We start from the raw sequence: 17,897 nt of genomic DNA, 5'->3' as shown, positions 1-17,897 counted from the left end.
TTCAGCTGTTGAAGAAGGGATTATTACCAAAAATACAAAATCTCAACTCACTATCTCCAATCCTTGTCCACAGCACATATATTTTCTACCCAAAATACACAAGGATCTTCAGAGTCCTCCAGGCAGACCTATCGTTTCCGGTAGAAATTCATTAACGGAACCATTATCTCTGTTTCTAACAAAACATTTAAAGCCTCTTTTACAATGTGTCCGTGCAAGGATCAGAGACACAACTGAATTCTTGCAGATCATTTCTGACACACAGCTTGAGCCAGATTGATTACTTTGTACATTAGGTGTAAAATCATTATATACAAATATACCACACTGGGCTGGTTTGGAAATGTTGGAATACTGGCTTAATAAGACTGAACTATATAAGCCAGGCTTTAACACTCTTCTGTTGTGTCTGACAGAACACGTATTGACCAAAAATGTGTTCTTTTACAAAGGTAAATGTTATTTACAAACTAAGGGGACAGTTATGGGGGCTTCTTTTGCCCCCATATACGCTGATTTGTTCATGGCATACTTCGAAGAACAGGTCATTTATGACAATTCTCATAATATTTATATTGATGAAATGGACATTTGGCGTAGATATTTGGATGATTGCTGGTTGGTATGGAGGGCTGACAGTGAATATCTTTTGGAATTTACCACTTATTTAAATGAAAATAAATGGGGAATAGAATTTTCTGTCAGCTATGACAAAAATAAAATTATTTTCTTAGATGTTTTGGTGTGCCGGGCATCTGACCATACGCTGACAACGGAGATTCATCGTAAATTCCCCGAAAACAATTCACTGCTCCATGCCACCAGCTTTCATCCTCCCCACATTTGCAAAAACATTCCCAAATCACAGTTTATGCGTATCAAACGCTTTTGTTCTGATCAGCACACTTATACACAGTTCAGGGATGATCTATTACACAGATTTCATGATCGAGGCTATAAAATGGGTCAGTTATTACATACAAAACATACTGTTGACAAGATGAAACATGTGGATTTGCTTCTTTATAGAACTAGGCATAAATCCAATTCAGAACCACCTAGACTTATCACCACATATGGAAGTAACACCAATACACTGATTAATATTGTTCAACATAATTGGAACATGTTAACATGTGAACCCAGACTTCATGATATTCTTGGGGATAGATGTTCATTTTTTTTTCGGAAAGGAAAAATTTATCTGCTTTCTTTAATCACTTCAAACATTCTGAAGTGAAAATTACTAACATTATCCAAACTACAATATCAGGTGACCCTGTATTTGGATGTTTTCCTTGTGGACACTGTATTTATTGCACTAAACTGTTTAAAACTAGTAGTTTCACTAGCCAGAATATCCCTGAAGTATTTAACATCAACTTCTTTGCTAATTGTTCTTCAGATTGGGTAATTTATTTGGCTAAGTGCACCTGTCCTGCATTTTATGTTGGCCAAACATCAAGACCCTTGAAACTTCGAATATCTGAGCACCTTAGTGACATCGGGCACAAGAGAGAAACCAATGCCTTATTTAAACATTCTCTCATTCATCTAAATGCAAGTTTCAGTTTTACCATCATTAATAAAATCTTGAGACCTAGACATAACAAGTTAGGTTGGCATGATTTACTGAACTCCATGGAGAAAAAATGGATCATTAAACTTGGTGGGCTCTTTAAGCCAGGTCTCAATGAACATATGTGATTAATCACATGATTTAATGAATTATTTATATACAGGTTCTTTTTTGTATGAATCTCACACACTGAAGAAGGCTTTGATTTTTGTATTTGCCGAAACCGGTCTTTGTTCTAAGAACCTAATACTTTTATTAAAGTATTTTATTTCAATACTAGGTGCCTTGTTTGCTGGTCCTCTGTTTTGCTTTGTACACTGTTTCCTTTGGGACCCTGCAGCTGCCGTACTCAGAGGTTGTATCATTTGTGGTTTCCTCTTCAAAAGGAACCTTGTTTGGATGGGAGAAAGGAAATTCACCCCGGGGATCACGTCATTCGCCCTGCTAGACAGAGGTCCAGGGAAGTAAATAGTGTGGGAAGAAATAGCCAGGGAATTGTTATGGCTAGGCTTGTATAGGCCGAAGGGCCGATAGCCTAGTACCAACCTATGTACAAAAAGAAGCTGAGAAGTCTTTACACTTTGTTGTTTTCTGTGATCCAAATTGTAGCCGTGACCTAATCTGTTAAGCACAAGACAAAAGAGCACTGGTGTCACAGCGTCTCTGTGGAATAGTCCCCTTTGAATTTTTACCCCTGGAATAATACTTTGTTGTCCTTTATCATGGCTTAACTGCAAAGTGGTTTTCCACTGTACTGTGGTTGCTGTAATATAATCGATCAGTGTAGGGTGTATCTTATACATTTTTAAGCACTGTAATATCCTTGTATGTGGGATTCTGTCATATGCTTTTTTGTAGTATATCCATGCTGTACTTAGATTCTTCCCCTTTGTACAGGTCTCCATTATGACTTTATTTTTAACAACAAATGATCCTGTGTTCCATTTGACTTTTTTTATTACCCTTTTTTCTATTGCCGTAATTGAATTTTGTTCTAAATGACTGTAAACACTGTTGTCGTCAGTTCCAGTGTATAGTTTGTATGTCATTGGAAGGCAAGTTATTGGTCTATAGTTTTTAGGTTGACTTGCAGGTTCACTCTTAAGCAGAAGTATTGTTTTTCCTATTATTAACCAGGCTGTTTGGAGTGTGCATATAAATAGTTCTTACTCATGGTTAAATCTTCATGTAAATATGTTAATACTTTTAGCCAGAAGTTAGGTACTGCATCTGAGCCTGGGGTTTCCAATTAGGAGCTTTTCTTAACTTTGTTTCAGTCTCTCTGCCCATTACTTCATCCAATTTCATTTTCTGTACTTTTGAACTTCTTATTCTTTCTTTTACTTCTATCCACTTAGCATCTTTGATATATTCCACAGAATCTTTTTAGACATTTCTCCAAAATGTATTAAATCCAGCAGTGCTTCTCTTAGATCATTTACTTTTAAACTGAAGACACATTCTTTGTTCTCCATTTCCTGCTGTAATTCTATAGAAAGTTCAGAGCATCTTCCTGTGCCATATTCTCTTCAGTTTCATCATGTGTCATCTGTGGCCTATCACTCCACAACATTGACTGTGTCAGAGTTGCCACAGTTTCCTATTCCTTCCTTTGCTGTGCAACTCAAACTGAACATTTCTACTGGTTTCCTATGGAAGGCTCCAAAATATATTTGTATGGCAACTGATCAGATGTTTCCCACTCCGCTGATTTCTCCTTAATTTGAAGATCCATTGCTCTATCCTACAGCTTCATTTTCTTTAACTTCTCCATTACAAATCCTCTTTTCTACCTTTCCACTTTGTTTTGTTATTTTTTTGTATTGTAAAATTTTCCATGTCCAGATTTCTTAGCCTGTATTTCTCTTTGAGTATCTTTGGTGTGGCTTTTTTTAATATTGATTAGTTTTTCTTTCTCCTTTGCATAACTGTTGCACCATATTAAATGTCTTTTTCTTTCCCATGTCCATATTTCTTCTTCAGATGTCTCCTGCTCCTGCTGTTTCACCATAGTTTGGGGGCTCGTTTTTCCATCATGCTGAGATGTAACATCATGCTGAGATGTAACCTGTCCTAGACTTTCTGCACTAAATTTTTCACTTTGCAAGTATTCCATAAAATCATCTTCAATTTTTTTTAACTTCTACTTTACTAATATTCTGTTCTATGTTCCCTGTTTGTGATCTTATCTTTTTTTATTCTGAAATTTTCCATCTCTAGATGCCTTTGTCTGTATTTCTTTTTGAATGTCTTTGAGGTTGCCTTTTTTGTGTTGATTAATTTAGCATTCTCTTTTACATAAATGTTGCACCGCATCAGATCTCTCTTTATTTCCCATGTCAGTATTTCTTTTTTTTTATATCTTTCAGATTTTGTTCTTTATATTTTCGCACTTCCTCAGTTGCTTCTTTTGCCAAATGGCCCAAGCTTTCTTGGTCTGTATAATGTTTTTTTCATAAATGTGTTTTATTAATTAACACAAATTTTTATGTGAAGCTTCTGACAGATTTTCTAGTGGAAGTATTTTTCTTTCCTTTAATTTCTCTCTTAATCTTTTTGTATATCTTCTGTCTGGAAATTGTGGGCTTCTTGCATAATAGTAACAATACATAATTTCTTTCTTATCCTCAATAGTCCACTCTATTGTCCTCATGGTTCTTTTTTAGCCTATCAGTTTTTGTGGTTTGCTATTTCCTTCTACAATGGGGAGGGGGACATTCTAACCCCATTGTAGGAATGTTTTTTGTGTATTGAGGATTCTACACTGTCATTTTTTCCAGTCTTGGAACCAGTGTAACTACCAGGATCGGACACTTTTTTATCCTGGGTCTTGTGTACTCAGTTGTCTTTATTTTCTAACCTACTTCTGTCCATGTTATATGCTATGTAAAATACAGTCTATATATCAGTGCTGTCTGAGTGATATTTTGTGAAAAACAGGGTCCACCTCGTGAAGGTATTCAAAAAGACTCTAGGATGAATTCAGTTCCAGCAATACTATTCTCCTTTGCTTGCTGACTTATCTCTCTATTCGGACTGTCATATCAGTATGTAATATGTGATGTTTATAAAGATGTTTACAGCTCTTTGAATGTTCAGTGTCATATAAAGCTGGATTCTTTCCTCTTCCCAGGAGCCATAAGCCTTTTATAATCTGAAAGAGCATAAATGTAAGAACCACAGAGAGCAACTTCACTAATTAGCTGACTTTTGCAATGCAAGAAAGTATATTCAGACCTTTCAAATGAAACCTCAAAAGTTCTGGAACACCATTAACAAACTTCTTTACCCAGACAATCTGTCACTCCCAACCCACTAGGCTCCGACCCAGAGAGTCCCATTCATACTGCCAATGCCTTTAATTCTTTCTTTACCAATGCCATCCAAACTCTTGCTAGCCAACTATCTCCAGATACCACAAATCTGCCTACTTCATTTTCAAACCCTCCCCCATCATTTCAGTTACAACCTGTGTCTACTTCCAATATATGCTCCCTTCTCCAAAAACTAAAACCTACCACCCCTTCTGCTGACCAACTCCCAGGTGAATACCTTCAAAAAGGAGCTAAAGCCATTGTCTACCCCATATCCCTTCTGATCAATAGAACCATAAGTGAAGGAAATATCCCATCACTCTGGAAAATTTCTTACATTATTCCGCTACACAAAGGTGGAAATTCTTATGACTTCTCTAACTTTCGTCCTATATCTCTACTATCTCCTCTAGCAAAAATTATGGAAAAGTGTATCCATAAGCAACTTCTTAACCACCTCCTTCAAAACAACTTACTTGCCAACTGTCAACATGGCTTCAGACCTTATCACAGTACCACCACTGCCCTGTTATCATTCACAGATTGTATTAACCATTGCCGTAACAAAACTGTTCTTTCCTCTGCAGTATTCATTGAGTTATCCAAAGCTTTTGACATGGTTAATCACCAACTCCTTTTACATATAATGACATCTCTATCACTTAATCCCTTAGCCATAAATTGGTTCAAATCTTACCTAGAAAACAGACAGCAGGCTGTACTCCGGCATAACAATCTTTCTAATCTCCTTCCCATCTCCCTTGGTGTCCCTCAGGGCTACATATTAGGTCCTCTCCTTTTTTCCATTTTTATTAATGACCTTCAGTCAGCAATTCCACACACTATCTGCATTCAATATGCAGATGACTCTACTATTATCTGCTCAGCCACTTCTCAAACCGAACTACAGACCCTTACCCAGAAAGCATTTAATACTGTTGAAGAATGGTTCACAAACCGTTGCCTCCTCCTAAACCCCAAAAAAACCTAAACTGCTACTCTTCTCACCAACCCATAAGTCCACCCCCATACATTTCACACTTACATCTAACAATGGTACTCTTATTTCTCCTGACCCTACTACCAAACTCCTAGGAATAACAATAGACTATAACCTCAACTTTGATAGTCATATTAACAGTACAATAAAAACAGTCAACAAGAAACTCGGATCCCTCTATAGAATCAAACCCTTTCTTACACCAGTAGCTAGGACTGCTATAGCCAGAACTCCCCTAATCTCTACTTTACTCTATGCTTCACCCATTTATATGAATCTTTCTAAAAACAACCGCAACAAACTGTCAGTATCCTATAATAATATTGCCAGATTTGCTACTGACTCTCCTTTCAGAACTCATCACTGCCTTAATTTAAAACAACTTGATTGGCTAGAATTTCTACACCATCTCCAATTTCTGCAGCTTACTATAGCCCTCAAGACCCTGTATCAACCCACCAATACTCCAATGCTCTCTAGCCTCTTTATCCCCAACAATAATCCAAAAATTTTACGCTCCTCAAACAAACTTCTATTTAACACTTGCAGATCCAACAACTCAGCAGGTGACTCCCTGTTCTCTAATACTGTTGGAAAGCTATGGAATTTACTACCCTGTGAACTCACAACTCTGTCTTCTCTTACACTTTTTAAAAAGAAACTCAAACTATATCTCAGTACACACTGGTTATGTTCCTGCACTAATCCTGACTAACTTTCTTACTTCTCAACAATAACTACCACACATCATAGTCTAACCCCTATAGTTTTCCTTTAACTATGAAACTGCTAATGAATTTCATAAATATATGTATACAACATCCTCTCATTAATATTAATCCTTGCAGTTTACTGTCCTTGCTATGAACAGTCAGAGTATGGTAGTTAGTATTTCTCTAACAATGTTCAACTTTTTGCTATTTTTTTGAAGAAAAAAAATATATTTTTTAGTTCTAACTACAATCTTTATTTTGTATGTATCTTTACTGTTATTTCCTTCTTTATTGTATTTTGTAAGTGTCTTGGAGCTTTTCTCCCCGGGCCTCTACTGAAAATGGACATGTATCCAGTTGGACTAGCCCGGTCAACAAATGTAAAATAAAATAAATAAATAAATGTTACTCTGACTGTTTCAAAGAAGGAAGATAGGACCAGAAACTCTCAAAATATCCCCCTTTAAAAAGGCTATTATCTCAGCTATTTCCGCATCTTTCTGCAAGCACTTTTCACAGATAGTGTAACAGACACTTGAGAAACAATTGTATAACAGCCAATGGAACAAATGTCAGTGATATTTTTAATGAGGATTCTCAAATTTGACACCATCTCTCACTACTCCCTTGCTAAGCTAATATTTATTTATTGATTGATTTGTTTATTTTATTTATTTGCTTACTTTTCCCCTTTGTTGACTTGGTTACTCCCACTAGGCCAGCAGCATCTTGTTAGGGGGACATCTAAGCTGGTGCTCTCACTGACCGTTAATACCGAGGAGGGAAATTTGACCAGGGTGCATGACAAGCCAGGCTTAGATGACTCAAGAAAAATGCAACTGCTCTCTATCTTTCTCTGGTCATATAACGTAACCTCTGCCTACATAGCTTGCTCTGACTCTTCTTTTCAGTGTGCCAAATCTGATCTGATTCCATTCTCTGTATAATACATGTATGTATTGTCTTTTGATAGTCACTCTGCATATAATGTCATCAATCTGTAGTCTTTATACCCTCAGGCCAACTCCGATATTCACTTTATATGTAATGCACTTATCTATTGCATTTTTGTCATTCAGTTTGTATATAATGTCATGTATTTACTGTGTTTACTCCCAAGCTGAGACTGAAATAGGTCTTGTAGGATCAGTGCTGTAAGCAAATTCAAAATAAAAATAAAATAAGATAATCTCATCAGTAGTGCCCTAATAGTGCATTATGGGTAAGAAGTAGCTGTCCCAGGGGAAAAAAGATGACATCAGCATGCCTACCCACCATGAGGGTGTTCACTGTCAGAAGAAAATTAAACTTAATAAGTCGCTGTTGTGATTCTGGCAAGTATGGATAGTGTAGGACTTCATGGCACAGCAAACAACATTATTTTCACTTTCTGCAAGTAGTGATACTTTAAGGAAGAACAGTACAGTATTTTTTTATTCAGGGTTGGGAGGATGGCCTAATGGTTAAGGTGTTTGCCTTACAAACAAAAGGTGCAGGGTTAGAGTCTCACAAGGGATAATTAACTAAGCTTAAAATGGCTCACATGGGCAGTTAGCTTAGTACTAACCTATGAACCTAAGTGTAGGAGTAGTTTTCGGAGTTCTTATGTGAGTTTCCAATCCACTTCACCTCTTTTTCACTTTGTCTTCAATATATGAGCATGCTAATTACATTAATTTAGAGTATGTAGCTTTGTTGAGTTTGTAAAATATTGTTGTGTAGTATGTGAAAGAAGGTAGGCAGCGGTTTGAATTGTAGCACAAACCTGGTAACATTGTAAAATCACCCTCCATCCTTCACCCATCCCTGCATACACAGAGGTCAAGAACATATGTACAAGTTACTTGATCTAGGGGTTATTTCTCCTGTATTTATTTTGCAGGTCATTACTTTGTCACAAAATTGGTTGTGAGGTACACTGTAATAGATTTTAATATCTTCTTAAAATACTGTAATATTTTCAGATTTTAAATGTTTATCATTGTTTTAGGTACCATCAGGGCTGTTCATCCCTAGTATGGCAATTGGTGCAATTGCAGGAAGGCTTGTAGGTGTTACAGTGGAGCAGATGGCCTATTATCATCATGACTGGTTTATATTCAGAGAGTGGTGTGAAGTTGGAGCAGACTGCATTACACCAGGCCTGTATGCCATGGTAGGAGCTGCTGCTTGTTTGGGTAAGTATACATATTAAATTTAGTGACAGTAGGTATAAAGGCTTCTATCACTACACAATATGGTATTATAAGGTGCCTTCTGATAAGCTAATGGTCTTCCTATGGTAGATGAATGGACAATGAGAATGCACTGTTAGGCACTGTTAGGGCTGTTAGCTTGATGTAGTATTCATAATAGACTGATTATTTGTCAGTAAGCTTGCATTTCTTTTAAATGTGTCAATATCTCAGTGTTAAAGAAAGATTAAAATGATTATATGTAAACGTGTACAATATAAAACTTTCTTAGTTAAGTTGTAGTAGGTTACTTTACTGGATTTCATTTTCATTAATCAGTCTGTCCTTTGAGGTCTTGTAAAAGTTATGTTGTGATCAGAATCCAAGTCTTTTGAGTCACCCATCCAGACTGCCTCTTCCAGACCAGAAATCAGTGAAATTCACCACTAGTTCCTCCAATTTTGACCATAACCAGAGAAGCCTGGCTGTCTTCATTGGTTGTTCATATTATTTCAGCCTCTTGGAAGCAATCCGCCAAAAAGATCTACCATAGTAAATGAAAGAGGTTTTACATTTGGACCTTATCAAAGGGTATAAATCCCTTCTCAAAACCTATTCCTTTTGTGATGGGTCCCTACTCCGGACCATCAATCAAGGAGACTCTATCCTCACCACTGACTCTAGTGAGGGAAGGTCACTAAGAGAAAAGATGAATTCACGCAGCATTTTCAGATGCAGCTCCTTGCAACAAGCACAATTTCCCTTAAGAGCACATAGAGAGCATGCTCCAGACCTGGGGCTGGACGTTTTCTCTCTCCATGCCCACAAAAAACTCCACACTGACCACTTGGAAGCTCTTTGTCCCGGTTCCCAGTAGTAGACGCACATACACTTGGATATTTGATTTCACACACACACACACACACACACACACACACACACACACACACACACACACACACATATACATACCTGGGAAAAGGTGGCACAGATTCACTAGCTGCCCCTTTCTGCCCAGAATCTGAGGTAATCACGCTGCCACCAGTCAGATACCCTAGGGCTCTTACAAAGGGTACAAAATTATACTGTGTAAAATTAATACTAATACAAATGGTGTAGTGTGACCAAAGCGGCAAGACTTTCAGGAGCGGCCACAGTATCACTGAAACAAGCATAAGTACTCTCAGGATGTTAAAAGTATTCTCTAATGGACCAGCCACAGTAAAAGGTATTACAATATTTAATGATCAATAAAACAGAAAACAGGAGAATACTGAATACAGTAAAAAGAGCTTCATCCACAGAGGTATAAAAATAATACAGTCTGATAGTTTCTCACAGATGCAGAAAACAATACTAAACTACTCTCGCTAAATGTCCCTGACTAACTAAAGAATTACTGTTCCCTAACTGCTTACAAGAGCAAGGAAAGCTGATGTGTGCTGAGTGTCTTACCACAGCAAAAAAAAAAAAAAAAAAACAGATGATGTGCCTCACTGCCTCTGTGGATGTGTGAGATATAAATCCTGTCAGATTCTGTGCTGTGAGGGTTCCAAAGAAACTAGATGCTGGTTAGAGGATGACATCATCCCTGGTCACCTGACTCTGGTACAATACACACACACACACAGCTTTGCTAAGATCTGTGGCAGCAACTGAAAGCAATAACATGATTTGAGACTTTCCACCCTTCCAGGGTTTCTGATAGAAGATACATGTTTGATCATGTACAGCAATACAACCTAATATACATGTGTACATTCCTTCTGTCCAGCAGGTCCTACCGTTGATGCATTTTTAACACAAGAAAGTTTACAAATATATTTTTAACTCAAACATCTGTATAAGTCAGTGTGATAGGCAAATAGCATAAAATTATGTACAAAACTCCAACTAGCTGTGCTGGCATATGCACACATGTACTGCCCTACTCTCCCTGGCACAGATGGCGCTACCTCATAACATCACACCTTCTATTTTGGAATTTTTGTCAGAACACTTCCACAGTGGTTCTAGTTTTAGACTATCAAAGTGGAAGTGGCTGCTATTTCTGATTTTCATAGAGGGTAAAATAATACCACTAGTGGCCCTTAAGATTTCAAAAGCATTTCTTAAGAGAATATTCCTACATTTCTTCTAAGGCCACTGATCAGGGACCTGGTACCTCAGTGCCTCCTTGGGATATTACTGTCCTACTTCAAGTCTTGACTTTCTCCCTCCACCTTTTTAACCTGCAGCATCAGTGGATTTGAAGTTTTTTTCATGGAAGACAATTTTCCTGGCTGCAGTGACAGATCCAGGTGGATCTCAGAGCCACAAGCTCATTCCTGTAATCCTCTTTACTTGGTTTTCCACAAATCTAAGGAGTGCCCTTAAGAACTAACTCATCTTTCCTTCCCAAGGTGATATCCAAAGGAAATCTGAATCAGTCTGTTGATCTACCAGTGTTCTTCCCCAGATTTTCAAGTAAAGGTGAATATGTTTTACACATATTACATATTCATTGCTAACTCACATTCTGTCTCCATAGAACAAAAGATGTTAGAAAGTCTGACCAGCTATTCATGGCCATTTCTAGAGTAAAACTGGGTAAAGCGGTCTCTAAAGATGGTCTTTTGAGATGGTTCTCAGAGTGTATTTTATTCATATATACTAAAAGAAGGGTTATCCTTATAAGCAAAACTCAAAGCTCATTCCACAAGAGCAGTGGCCACCCCATTGACAGCGTCTGGTGACAAGATGGACCACATCTGAAACCCTGTCTGTTTCAATCTCCTTTTCAGAGTATTTTCTCTTGTACCCTTAGTTCTGCTGGTCCCCTGTTTTTGAGTCCTATAATCTTACAGGTTATATTTGTAGATATTTACATATATGAGTACATATAGATGTGTCGAGCAGGCTCAATCTGAGATACTAAGATGGAGTGGAGGGAATTGTGGGTAGGGAAAGAGTCAGAGCCCTGAATCTATAAGCTTCAAAATGGTGCTGAGGTCAGATCCAACAACCCAAAGTACGAATAGGACGAAAATCAGACAACATGGGATATATCATTATGGTAAGTACATAACTTTTGTTTCTTCAAGATTTACAGTTCATTGACAGCCTCTTACAAAACCTAGGATTCACTCTGAACTTCCACAAATATAGTTTCCTTCCATCTCATTCTGTAGTATTTCATAGTACGTTCTTCATGATTGTCTTTTTTCCTTTGGAAAAGATTAATTTCTTAACATATTACTTAATGACCATGAGAAGCATTTCTCTGACCTGTGCAGTGGCAGTTCTGAGACAGCCTTAGAATACAAATTATTCCATTTGCCAGACTTCATATGAGGAAGATTCAGTGGTACCTAAAATTTGTCTAGGTGCAATATTGTCATCCTCTGCCATTCCTAATTCCTGTCTTGCTTCTTGTGAAGAAAGAACCGATGTGAAATTGTTCGATCTCACCATTTGTTCTTACACACGGATTCGGAGCCAGTCCTCGGCTCCGAGTCGGCCACATCACAAGCTCCGCATCTTCGAGAAAGCTTGAGGCACAGTGCTATCCCATGATCCTCCGGTGCTAACACTCAGATCTAGTTTGCCACTAGCAGCAGATCGCATACTGAGAGGCTCGGGCCAGTATTTTTTCATTATATTTCAAAATTTTTCGAAGTTTGTAGTTTTAAGATAGTGTTTAAAGTAGTTTAAAAGTAGAATATAGTAGTGTAGAGTGTGTTACTTTATAGAGTGTCTTTTTCTTAGATAAGAATAGCTTTAAATAGTTAGTATTTACCTTGGTTAAGGCCTTGGATTTTTTCTGTCGGGACTGACAGTAGTTTTTATATTGTTGTAGTTTTTGCCTTAACTTTTTTCTTTTTTTTGACACATATATTTACATATTAAGATAGTGTTAAACTTTACATCATTTGACTGTTTGTATAGTATTATTATATATATATATATATATATATATATATATATATATATATATATATATATATATAGTGTGTTCCTATATATTTAGTGTGCTGTGTTTTTGGTATTTTTTTTACTAAGTATAGAGTAAAAATGTCTGAGAAAGCCAAATCAGGCTTCAAGAGGTGTCAGTGTGGACAAAAGATGTCCATAACTGATAACCATTCGCCCTGTGTCTACTGTCTTGGCCCTCTCCACTTGCAGGAAGACTGCTCCATATGTCATTCCTTCAGTGGGAGGGTCATGCTGGAAAGACGCAGGAAGTTGGTTGACAGAGGGTTGTTAAAACCCGAGTTTCAAGAGGCCCTGGACAAGACCGAACAAGTGTCCAAGTCTTCGAAGGGGTCGAAGTCTTCAAGAGTGTCGGAGCCTAAGTCCTCGGCTCCGAGCACTTCTTTTCAGATTCAGACACCGGCTCCAAAGACCTCGGGGTCGGGCGTCGAGTCCTTGTCTCTGATCGAGACTACCGTGTTGGAGCCGGTGTCGGAGTTACCACCGCCTTCAATCCTTCGCTCGGTGACGGCTTCGGCCCCTTCGACCCGTTCTTCGAGGCCGCTTTCCAATTCCGACGTCGACCAAGTGGTACAGAAGCTAATGGAGAACTCGGCTCTGTCCAAACTGATCGAAGTTTCATCCCAGTTGGTATCGAAACTCGAGACCCTTCCTACCCCTTCGACCAATCCTCCTCCGAGACCTGTCGAGTCGTCGGTGCCAGGAATCGAAGAGCCGATGAGTGTAGAGCCCTCGGTGCCGAAGCCTCTAGCAGTGCTATCGACACCTTTAACCTCGACACCAGCCGGGGGGTCTCGGAGCCAACGGTCTTTCCTAGGTTCCGTGGGGGACAGTCGAACCGAACTTTTGGTTCCAACTCTTCCCCTCGGGGCCTCGGGTCAGATCAGTTCGGTTCCGTCCTCAGGGTCGGAGCCCATTGTTCTGGTTCCGGGGAGGCTATCGGCTTCTTTGGAACCGGTGGCGTCCTCGGACCAGGGCACTGGTGCCTTTGACATCATGAGGAAGGTCTTGTCTGAACAGACACATACATCATCGACATCTTCTTCTCCTCCCCCAAAGGGTCCGTGTTCTGCTTCTGTACCTTCGGTCCCTGCTAAGCGTCGAGACCCAATGCCTCAGCAAGCCCAAGAGGGCACCCCTACTTCCTCGGAGGCATCCCCAGAAGCCCCCTCTGAGGATGTACCAAGGAAAAGATTGTGCAAGAGGAGGCACATTGATTCCCCACAGGAATCTCTGACATCAGATACTGATTTGGATGAAGCAGAAGGGTCCACACGGTCCCCCTCTGAAGATGTCTCTTTTGCTGACATTTTAGAAATCTTGAAACAGAGGGGAGATTGGCAATCCCTTACCCCTTCTGCAGACGAATCGGTACTGCTGAAGGCATTTGGGGCTTAACCTTCTACTTCCTGGTGACACCACCGTTTGACGAGCTAATGGAACTCATAGCCCGTAGAGCTTGGGAATCACCTAATACAGTGGAACTGGTCCCCCGTAGACCTAACAAATATATCACGGCCCCTCAAGACAAGAGTTACCTTACGAAAGGAGTTCCCGTGGATACTATGGTGGTGGTGGCAGCCACTAAAAAGGAAATGTCCGAATCATCTTCCTCTGTCCATCCTCCTAATAGGGATTCTAGGATGATGGACAGGTATGAGAAGCGCGTCTTTAGTTCTGCGACCTTCTCCATGAGATCGCTCAACTACCTTACGCATTTCACGCGTCTACAGAGAGATCTCCTTAAGGAACTCGGAGATGCTCTCCAGGGTAACACAGATGCTGCTGTCACCGAAAAAGTGACAGCACAGCTTAACAACCTCAACTCCATAGTGAACTCATCCATGAGGCTTATTTCATACGCAGCCGAAGGATCGAGTAGAGCGGCAGCCTCAGCGATTGCTCTGAGGAGGCAATCCTGGTTGCGCCTATGCTCCTTTGCGGAATCCTTCAAGTCTTCCTTTACAAATGCCCCCTTTGATGGTGCTTCCTTGTTTGGCCCCAAAGTAAAGGAGACTCTCACTAGGTGCGAGCAAGAAGGGAAGACCCTGTCTGCCGTAGGGGTCTGTTTTTCCACCCCGTCTAAAACATACCCCAAAGGGCATAGAGGTGGAAAAATGTGGTTCCGAAAGACTCCGGGATCCTTTCAGCCCACTCAGAGTGATGCCCCCTCCAGAGGCAGAGGAGGAGCAAGAAATGGAAGACGCCACCCAGGCGGCAGAGGGGGTCCGCAAAATCAGGGCGACAGAGAGACTTTCTCTGGGAAGCCCTTCCAGCACTGCTGAGTGCAGGCCCAGCTGTCCTACTCTGGAGGCAGTCGGGGGTCGCTTAGCTTTATACCCAGAGGCCTGGCTAAATCTCACATCAGATTCCTGGGTAAAAAGCATAGTTACCAGAGGCTACAATATTCCTTTTATAAAAACTCCACCTGCCCCCAAAAAGCTCCCAGATGTTCCACCCAGTCTGCGAGACCAGGCAGTCGTAGAGGTAAAAAGGCTGCTCGAAAACAGAGTCATCCAACCAGTCCCGGCGGACCAAATAGGATCCGGAACTTACTCAAGGTTCTTTTTAGTTCCAAAGAAAACAAGGGACTGGAGACCAATTTTGGATCTCAGCAAACTCAACACCTTCGTGGAGAAGGCAAACTTCCGGATGGTCACGCTTCAAGTCGATACTTCCTTTCCTACTGGAGGGCGACTGGATGTGCTCTATAGATCTCAAGGACGCGTACTACCATATCAAGATGGCCAAAGCGTCCAGAGATCATCTGCGCTTCTGGCTGGGAGCCAGTCACTTCCAGTTTTGTGCTCTGCCCTTTGGCCTCACCACAGCCCCCAGGGTGTTCACCAAATGCATGGCAGTAGTAGCGTCTCACTTGAGACAGATGGGATTCCGGGTGTTTCCTTACCTAGACGACTGGCTCCTCTCCGCCACCACCGAGTATCGTCTTGTGCAAGCCAGGGATTACACCATCAACCTTTGCTCCTCTCTAGGCATAACAATCAATTTTGGAAAGTCTGCACTATCGCCCTCACAGCGTATCTCATTTATAGGGGCAGATTTAGACACTTCCCTGGCTCAAATCAATCTCCCCCCATCAAGAGTAGCAGCCCTCAGAAGTCAGATTACTATCCTTCTTCAGAGCAGGAAAGTCCCTGCACAACAAATCTTACGAGTCATACGAATGATGGCAGCCGCTCTTATTGTAGTCCCCCTAGGCAGAATGCATATGAGGATTCTTCAGTGGATGCTCTTCGCTCAGTGGTCGTACCAACAGCTTCCACTGCTCACCAGATCTTAATCACAAACTCCTGCAAACAGGATATCCTTTGGTGGATGCACAGTCAGGATCTAACAACAGGACGACCGTTCGTATTACTCAGTCCTACAGTGACTGTGACCACGGACGCTTCCCTAATAGGGGGGGGGCTTTTTCAGGGAAGAACAGTCCAAGGTCAGTGGTCCAATTTGGAATACAATCTGCACATCAATGTCCTAGAGCTGAGGGCAGTGTTTCTAGCATTGCAGCACTTTCACAAATCCTTGCCTCTGGGAACAGTGACAGTTCAGACAGACAACATGTCAGTAGTCTGGTACATAAACAAACAAGGGGGAACCAGGTCTTATCCATTGTGCAGAGAGGCCCTCAGGATTTGGCAATGGGCTGTGTCCACCGGACGCTTTCTGATAGCAACGCACATCCCGGGGACATCCAACGTGATTGCGGACAGGTTGAGCAGAGCCATCCTGTTGCCCCATGAGTGGTCCCTCAAACCTCAAGTAGCGGAAATGATTTTCCGCAGATGGGGCCAGCCTTGCTGCAACCTATTTGCATCCCCATTGAATGCCAAATGCAGAAGCTACTTTGCCCTACTACTCCCTCCGGGGGGCGCCCCCAGGGACGCACTGGTACACGATTGGCCCCCGGGTCTCCTTTACGCTTTTCCCCCTGTTCCGTTAATCCCCAAGTTCTTGCAGAAAGCCAAACGTCTGGAAAGGACCATAATTCTGATAGCCCCATTCTGGCCTTGACAAATCTAGTTTCCCTTTCTTCAAACTCATCAGGTGAACGAACCGTGGATTCTGAACCCAGTGCCAGACCTGTTGACGCACTCGTCAGGAGTTCCCCACTCATCTCTCAAGTCCCTCAAACTGACAGCTTGGCTGCTCCGCTTCCCATCTTAGCCAGGTCAAACTTACTGTCCCCGGCAGTTCAACAGATCATTGTATCTTCCCATAAGCCATCCACGAGGAAGCTATACAATAGCAAATGGAAACGTTTCGCGTACTGGGCCTCGCAACAGGGTATAGATCCATCAGGGGCTCCAGTACACAAGATACTAGAGTTTCTTTGCACACTTTTTCAGGAAGGAGCTTCCACTTCCACGATAAGGGTACAACTGGTGGCTATATCAAATTTTCATGTTGGTCTAGGAGATAATTCTCTCATGTCCCACAGACTTTGCAAAGCCTTTATGAAAGGTACCTTTCACCTACGTCCCCCTTTTTGTGATCCAATCGCCCCGTGGAATCTTAACCTGATGTTATCACGGCGCATGTTGCCCCCATTTGAACCAGCTGCCACAACTCTTCTCAAATTTTTATCATGGAAGACACTCTTTCTGGTTGCCCTCACTTCCGCTCGGAGAGTTTCAGAGTTGCAGGCTTTGTTTGTCCGGCCCCCATACATGATTTTTCACCCAGACAGTGTAACATTGCGCACCAGTCTATCCTTTCTTCCAAAGATTTGTTCAGTTCAAAATATTAATCAATCTATTGAGCTACCCACCTTCTTCAAAAATCACTCTAATAAGCTGGAATACATGCTGCACAAATTGGACGTCCACAGGCAGCTGAGATTTTACTTAGACAGGACTAAGGAATACAGAAAATCAGACCAACTATTTGTATCTTATGCTGACCAAAAAAAGGGAGAAGCGATAGCGAAAGTTACTTTATCCAAATGGCTATCGGACTGTATAAATTTCGTATATGCAGAATCAAAACAACAGCTCCCCTTTAATCCTAGAGCTCATTCTACGAGGGCAGTTGCTACTTCCTTGGCCCATGCTGCTCGCTTACCATTAGATACCATTTGTGCGGCGGCAACCTGGGCGAAACCACATACCTTTATTACCCATTACA

General features: G+C 40.9%; 1 protein-coding gene across 7 annotated transcripts in view; it reads left to right on the top strand.

Annotated features, from left to right (window-relative positions):
• The window catches only part of CLCN3 (chloride voltage-gated channel 3), a 1,613,231-nt gene that overhangs the window by 1,059,881 nt on the left and 535,453 nt on the right, over positions 1 to 17,897 (top strand). For all 7 annotated transcript variants that reach the window (XM_044062561.1, XM_044062563.1, XM_044062565.1 and 4 more), the window contains one exon: positions 8,597 to 8,783. In XM_044062561.1, coding sequence (XP_043918496.1) covers positions 8,597 to 8,783 — 187 coding nt within the window. The remainder of the gene's footprint in view (positions 1 to 8,596; positions 8,784 to 17,897) is intronic.

Source organism: Protopterus annectens, chromosome 2.part1, assembly GCF_019279795.1.
Source record: "Protopterus annectens isolate FY-2018-M chromosome 2.part1, PAN1.0, whole genome shotgun sequence".
NCBI classification, from domain to species: domain Eukaryota; kingdom Metazoa; phylum Chordata; order Ceratodontiformes; family Protopteridae; genus Protopterus; species Protopterus annectens.
This window is presented reverse-complemented; position numbering and strand designations above follow the sequence as displayed.